Genomic DNA, 7688 nt, shown 5'->3' on the forward strand with positions numbered 1-7688 from the left:
TTATCAGAAACTACAGGGCAACTGGTAGTTTTCTTCAAAGTGAAAAGGAAAGTGTGGTAGAAAATGCAAAACAACACCTAGAAGTGACACGTTACTGCTAAGAAACAGTAAAATTCACTCATACAAAACAAGTGTGGACCTGCAACGTGATTTGCTTTCTGCTGGGATCAGTATTGATGCATCAACTGTTCGACGTCGCTTACTTGAAGAAAATTCAGGAAACCGGTTAAAAAGCAATTGTTGACAGCTAAAATGAAGACGAAACGCCTAAAATGGGCTAAGAAATACCAGAAATGGACAGTCGCTGATTGGAGGAAGGTAATATTCTCAGATGAGTCTCACTTTGAAGTGCATGGGTTCAAAGCATCTGTTGTGCGACGACGTCCAGGTGAACCTTACGACCTGAACATTGCATTCAGACAGTCAAACACCCACCCAAGCAAATGTCTTGGGGATTCTTTACTTGCAGTGGACCTGGAGGGCTCGTACCAGTGGATGGAATGATGAATTCCGCAAAATACATTGACATATTGAGGTGCAGAATTGTCCCACTCATTCAAAATCCCACTAACGATGGACAAGAAATTTTTCAGCATGACCTTGCTCCTTGTCACACATCAAAGTCTGTACGTAAATTTGCTTCTGACAACAATTTAACGATTCTAGATTGGCCAGGGAATTCACCGGATATGAACCCCATAGAAAACTTATGGGGTATTGTGAAGAAACGTGTTGCAAAAATGGACTGTTCAACGAAGCAAAAGGTCATTACCAATGTGATTCATGTGTGGTTTCATGATAGTGATATCAAAGTTGTGTGTTCAAATTTGGTTCAATCAATGCCAAACCACATCAAGCAGCTAATAGCAGCCAAAGGAGGACATATTTCATATTAGTGTAAGTATACGTTATGTACATCTCCAAGAAAGAGTAAAAAATGGAAAAAATATTTTTTTTTCTCTTTGTCCGCATTAATTTGCACAGTACTGTAATATACACTTCCCCCTTGAAAGTTATGCAGCAGGGTCAACATTCAGATCAACCAAAGTCAATGGCAACAAAGCCCAGTATGCTCATGAGAGTTCAACCCTCTGAAAGAGAAGACACAATTAGTTCATGAGTTATACATAAACACTTTGGGTGATTTACTTTACGAATTAAGTCACAAACATGAGTGCACAAAATACTATATGTTTATTATGAACCTTCTATTATGTATAACATATAGATTCTGCAAATCTATCAAAATGAAAAATAAGAATAGAATGTAATAAATTCTGTAATTATATTAAAATGTACTTGTACCTGTGTGTACATTATGTAATTTATCAACAAGATAACATTAACATGACATACCCTGTACCTAGCAACCCATGGAAAGCTTAACAATTTTATGTTAGTATCAAATACTGTTTTAGTTCAATTTTTCCAACAATCTTTAAACCAGAGTTTCCAAAATTGTATACTTCTAATTTAATGTCAGATAATATATATGAATGTAAGATACACACATATGTATCAAATTCTTATTTACTAAGGAAGTTTCTATGATCATAACTCTGATTCTCCACAAATTTGAGTACACTCAGTTTAATCGGTTTGAGTTCAGTATGATTACAAACCTTACACTGTCAATGGCCATGACAGAGCATAAACAATACCTAATGCAGACCAGCTTATTGTACCACATCATGTGTAATCTCAGATATGCAACAAATAAATTACTCTACACAGCTCTTTTATATTGGCCTAAATTTTGCAGAAGTGAACCTTATAAAAATCGATACACCCATTATAACATGTCTCTGTTAATCCTTACTAGATACTGATAAAGTTACGTATGCCAGTGTACGTTTACATGAAACTTTGTGTAAAATCAACACAGTTAACCACACTTGGATTTTTATTAGGGATGGGACCGATTAATCGGTACTCTATCGGTATCGGCCGATATAGGCATATCGGTGTATCGGTTTATCGGTAAAATTACCGATTATTTTACCGATCCGATATATCGATAAATATCTTATAATTTAGTGCAAAAATCTGCCATTTTGTTGTAATTTTTATGGATAATTTCCATGCTCTTCTTTCTAAAAAGCAAATGTCTAAATATTTAGCTTCTCTTGCACTGCAGTCACCTCAAAACACACAGTTATTAAGGAGGTCAATGAACCTTTCAGGTTCTGCAAGGACCATTTCTAATTTTATATCGGATCGGTAGAATATCGGTTATCGGTATCAGTAAATTTTATATCGGTACTTTATCGGTATCGGCCAAAATTTCATATCGGCCCATCCCTAATTTTTATGAAAAGCCAACCATTATCACCCACAAGGGTCGATGTTTCTTTTACATTGTATAGTGATAAATGCTTCGAAATTTCACAGTACTTCCTTGTTGCTTAAAATAAGCCAATCAGCTTTTATTAGAAATCAATAAGATTGAAGCAGCACTTTAAAACTTTTCTGTCTTTGCTCAAAGAACGTATGTATTGAAAGGATTGAAGCTAAATGCAGATTCACTTAACCAAACTGTGGTCATGTTTACATTGGCTATGCACATAAAAATTGCGATAGTTTCTTCCTGAAATTGACGTGAAACAAACTCCAGGAACTTTGTTTCGAGATATTTGTGATCTTAACACATCTTATGATCGCATAAATGGTCTGATGTCCGAAAACCAGAGAAAACAAAGTTTTTTCAAAATGGCGTCATTGCCCATTTTATATGCAAACTTGGTCGTAAATACACGATACGGTACAAAAGTTTAAGCATAAATGGCATAAAGAGTACACTTGAAGCTCTGCACAAGGTTATGTGCTTAAAACGTAATCCGTCACGGGACGTTCATGAACCTCTTAGTTGTGTAAAGTAAGAAATAGTGTCTTATCTCCAATATGTGCATACCAGCATGGATGATGAAGTCTCGGGTCCACCTTTCTTCTTATACCATGGTGATTCGCAAGATTACCATCTCCCGTACCTTGTAGAAATGGTACCTCTCGAGCTGAAAACTTCTAGTTCAACCAGACACTGCTGTATGCGGGCTAAATTGGCAAAATGCACGCCACTCAAACCAACTTGCATCCTTCCATGTCATTTTTTTTCCTTCGAACTCTTGTTGCCCGCAACTCGCATTGTACCAAACGTCCTGTAGCGCGTGCTGTTTTTAGCCAACTTGGCCACTGTTAGGGATGCGATCATTGCGAATTTTACTTTCGAACAATTATCGCCTTCTACATTAACAATGAAATATCAATGTAGAAAAACACGTTACTTTCTTGCTTTACATGACAATTCAAATACTTTCATCAAATGGAAAACAAATGTTCCGAATGTTTAGTGCCATCTTACGAGAAACACACGAATCAGAGATTATAGCTGCTTATGCTAATCTGCCATCTTTCGTGATTCTTTTACACTACTTGGACGATACACTTCGTGAATTCTCTCAAGACACATATGCAACAAACAGTTACATTTTTTGTGTCCAATGGAGATTTAAGACTAATGTCGGACTATAATTGGGAGTGTATAGTCCGATTATCGTCATAGTTGGGACCATCAAAATTGAATACATAATGCGGGAAAATGTAAAAGAGGTTTCACTAATACAAAATAAATTTCACTATCATTTTGTGAGCTTATGAACTGAATAACATAGCAAACTTATCCACAATAGAAAGTAAGCTATTTTGCGCATTAATTGTATTGTGAAACTCTCAACTATCCTTTGGGAAGGACTCATTTCAAAATAAATGTGGCCAGCCAGATAGTTTAGCATGTTAAGTGTGCACTTTCAATCTCTCCATCAAAGTATCGAGATTTGAGTCCCAGCTAGGGCATGGTTGTTCTTTCATCAATTTAATCTAATCATCACTCATCCTCATTGTTGCAATTAGCTAAAAGTGGCCAGTGAAACAGATTTATCCTTTCATATTTAGGACATTTAACAAATAAATGGAAAATTGAATGATAAATGAGGAGATATATTGATGACACTGCCGACCTCCATTACGGATTAGTTATCACAACATGCTATGATGCCAGAGGTCCCGGGTTCGAATCCCAGCCTAGACATGGTTATCTTTTGTTACTGTCCTTTCATCATATCATCACTCATCTTTATCTTCGTAATTAGATAAAAGTGGCGGAAAAGCGAAGTAAAATAAACCAAATGAGTCAGTCAATGCTGAGGACACTAATAAGTATTGAGGCTTCCCTGATGAATCCTGTTAATTAATCAAAACAGGTTTAAAGATTCTTCTAATGAGGATGGGAAGTTATTTCTTTTTACTGCTCATTTTTCAACAGATCATGATGTTTGTCTTTTAGATGTCTCAAGAAATGTTACAGCTATATTTGTCTCAGCTGAGACAAAGTGACAATAATAGAAGTAAAATATCACCTTTTCTATTCTTACATTGTCTTGGAACAGAAAAAATACATTTCTATTACCAGGGTTGGTACGCGTCTGCAAAACTTGGAAAACTGGGAGATGTCAGGGAATTTTGCAGATCGTCTGGAATTTACGTGCATTTTGGAGTCTGCAAGAGAAAAAGTTGCAAACTGAACAAGCAGTTCACTTCCACTTCTGTATTTGGTCCTTGTGATTCCACTCCCAAAAATATTCAGTTTAGAAACTTGTTTCTTTTGTTCTTATGATTCTCAGTCGTGTGCAAAATTATGGTTCCTTCCAATTTCTGTAATAAATTTCCACTTTTATAATACAAGATATTAGAAAGAACATCAACGTAAAACTTGCAGTCCAGATATCTGATTGATAACTAAAGTATATTGACAATATGATCATAATTATCGTAAAGGTTGATGATGATGAGGTTATCGTCTATTATTTTATAGATCTTAGTCTTGTGGCATTTCCTATAGAATTCCTATATGCAACAAAAATTTCTCCACATCCTGTATACTTATAAATGTAAGCAAAAAGCATCATTTTCTACGACACTATAAATCCACCAGAAAATATAAAATTGTGTATGGTTTATGAACTTTTTCTGTTGTTTTTATATTGTGGAGATCTGTTATGGTGAAATAATGTACCTCTGTTACCTTAGCCTGAAGGCTAGATGCACATGATTGTAGCACCTAATACATTTGATGCCGATTGTAATTTTATATTTACTCTTCAAATTTTCACGTGTTCTTGTGTGTGTATAATGAAATTTGCTAAAAAAGAAAGTTGTGAAAGTGAATATTCATAATAATTAATGGATTATATATTTAATTGAAAAACACAAGGTTCAAAAGCAAAAATCATGATAATAAACATGTCTGGAAAAAATTCATTTTTGGACTGGAAAACCTGGAAATGTCAGGGAATTTCATAATCAAAAAATCGTAGCAACCCTGATTACGTACGTGAAGTTTTGTGTTTCCGCATTGCACAATGGGATATTTTTTCCTCATTAATTTCGAAGGCTCACTGCCTTCATTCACTAAGGGTACAGCGTCTGGACATGGGTATCCTTTGTGAGTGACCCTTCATCAGACGCCTGACCCTTAGTCAAGGCAGTGAGCCTTCGAAATTAATCAGAAAAAAAAGTTTTCAATTCTGCAACGCAGGAACACAAAACTTCATGTACATAATACCTAAACTGTGTTTACCGCATCCATCATGAATACGTTTCTAGTTGTCAGAAATAGAGTGGTTTTGATAGTAGTGTTAATTAGATATGTCTGCATCCATGTGCACAATCTAGTATCTATTTTGTTCCTTCATGTTTCAAGTGAAAGTAAAATAATCACTTTTTGTATTTGCAGATCCATCAACAGTTTCATTTTGGAGATATGAGGATCCAGAGCTTGGACCACGTAAAATGCCTGTCTTTGGAGATCCATTTGTTGGTAAAGTTAAGATAGAGGATGATGCCGTGTTCCATACGGATTTGACCAATAACAGTGTGCACATATCAACAAATGGAACAAAGCATAATGTAGGATTGACACTGGTTTACGTAGTAGAAGAAAGTAAGACATAGGATTAGCATTCATAATTTAAGTGTGGAAAGAAATTTTTACTTTTCAAAGGTTGCAGTTTTTTCATTCTAAACCCAGTGGTTTTGAGAACCAAATATTTGGTTACCAAGCAGGTTTTATTTCTACTTGGCCCGTCCAGAAGAACCTTTCTTTTTCTTTTCGTTTATCAGAGTTCTGTCCTCAAAACTTGCACCGTAAATTATGTGAACTATTAATCAATATTATTTATTATAGCTAAATATTTTATTTGCTGTATCCAGTTTATAGTGTACATGTGATCATAGTGTGACTGAAGTTATTTTATGGTGGTTTGCACTGAGAAAGGAAAGGAACAATTGTTTAACAATATGTGTACAGTGAAGATGATGATGTTACCTGATAAGATATGTAAAATAATAAAAACTCAAAAGAATTTGGCATGTTAGTGGTAATGATTAATTGCTTCACCCGCACTGAATGCCCACTTATGATTCTAGTAGTGTTTACCAGAGACTGAAAGAATATTTGATTGTATCAGTATTCCTGTTGCTAATTTATTAAAAATAAAAACAGATTCCTTGCTTGAAATTGTTTTGTGTAATATTATTGATGCATGTAACCCATGACAAAAAAGAATCATTTATAGTAAACTGTACAGGAAAACCTCGATAATACGAAGTTCAAGGGACAAAGAATGTCAACTTCGTATTAAACGACTTAGTTATCCAAACTTTTCAAGATGGCACCCGTTTTCAGGTGTAAATAAAGTAGAGTATAAATTACCCCCACAAAAGATGTTTTATACTTGGTGGTAGCTCAGAAAATATGCTTTATATGTACTATATAATAATATTGTACGTTTTAAAGAAAGTGTAAAAAATGTTACACAAAATGAGAACACGGAGCTTAACGCGGACACAAAGATTCCAAGGAGACGGTTAACACCATTTATCCTGCATAATTATACAACCGGTTCTGCACGGGTTGCATGTTGTGGCAAAAAGTCTTTTAAAAAACTGTATTTTCTTTTAATTGTGCAAAGTCGTTGCTCTTCCACAAAATTCTTACAATTTTAGTTCATAAGAAACCCGTTTGCACGGAGACCTACGGAAAGGAAAACAATCTCGTTTATTGCAAGAAGTGAAACTCGGAAGAATCTTGACAGTAGTCACACTGGCACGAACAAGAGACGGGGGATAATCGGACAGAATGAATATTGGATTTTATGTGCGTTCACTAGAATATTGCCCGTTACAGGATTAACTGGTAAGAGAAGATTCTTTTGGGAGAGAACACAACCTTTCCCTGGCACAAAACAAAACAAAAAAATCGGGGCTGTAAATTTCGTTCTGGTTCGGCTGTCTAAAACACATCGTAAAAAAGTCACGTATTCTTTGCTTCAGTTAACTTCATATTCGCCCCCCTCCCCTTTTTCAGGGATCAGTTCAAACTCTTCCTCAACTTGCATTGTAATCCACTCTGAAAAAGTAAACACACAACTTGCGATCTGTTTGCACCGAATGTGTATCCTAGCACACATTAAACAGTGCCACACTCGATAATCACTCTGGTTTGGATCCCACTTTAAACTGTATATTTAGTCCCGCTTAGCTCATCAGCATAAAATGAACTAAAAACAAGCTTTACGAAACTTGCGTATTTTCAGATTAATCGACAATTTATTGTAGGTTTCAGGAGTATTCTG

The 7688-nt window shown here is 35.4% G+C and overlaps 1 protein-coding gene across 1 annotated transcript in view; it reads left to right on the forward strand.

Moving 5' to 3' along the window:
- LeuRS (Leucyl-tRNA synthetase) overlaps positions 1-6571 on the forward strand; it is a 94997-nt gene extending 88426 nt beyond the window's left edge. Inside the window, exon 19 of the mRNA XM_083122752.1 lies at positions 5789-6571. Within this exon, the coding sequence (XP_082978878.1) occupies positions 5789-6006 (218 nt within the window). The 3' untranslated portion in view covers positions 6007-6571. The remainder of the gene's footprint in view (positions 1-5788) is intronic.
- Positions 6572-7688: the final 1117 nt, after the last annotated feature.

Source organism: Lepisma saccharinum, chromosome 5 (assembly GCF_977018435.1).
Source record: "Lepisma saccharinum chromosome 5, izLepSacc3.1, whole genome shotgun sequence".
In the NCBI taxonomy this organism is placed as follows: Eukaryota; Metazoa; Arthropoda; class Insecta; order Zygentoma; family Lepismatidae; genus Lepisma; species Lepisma saccharinum.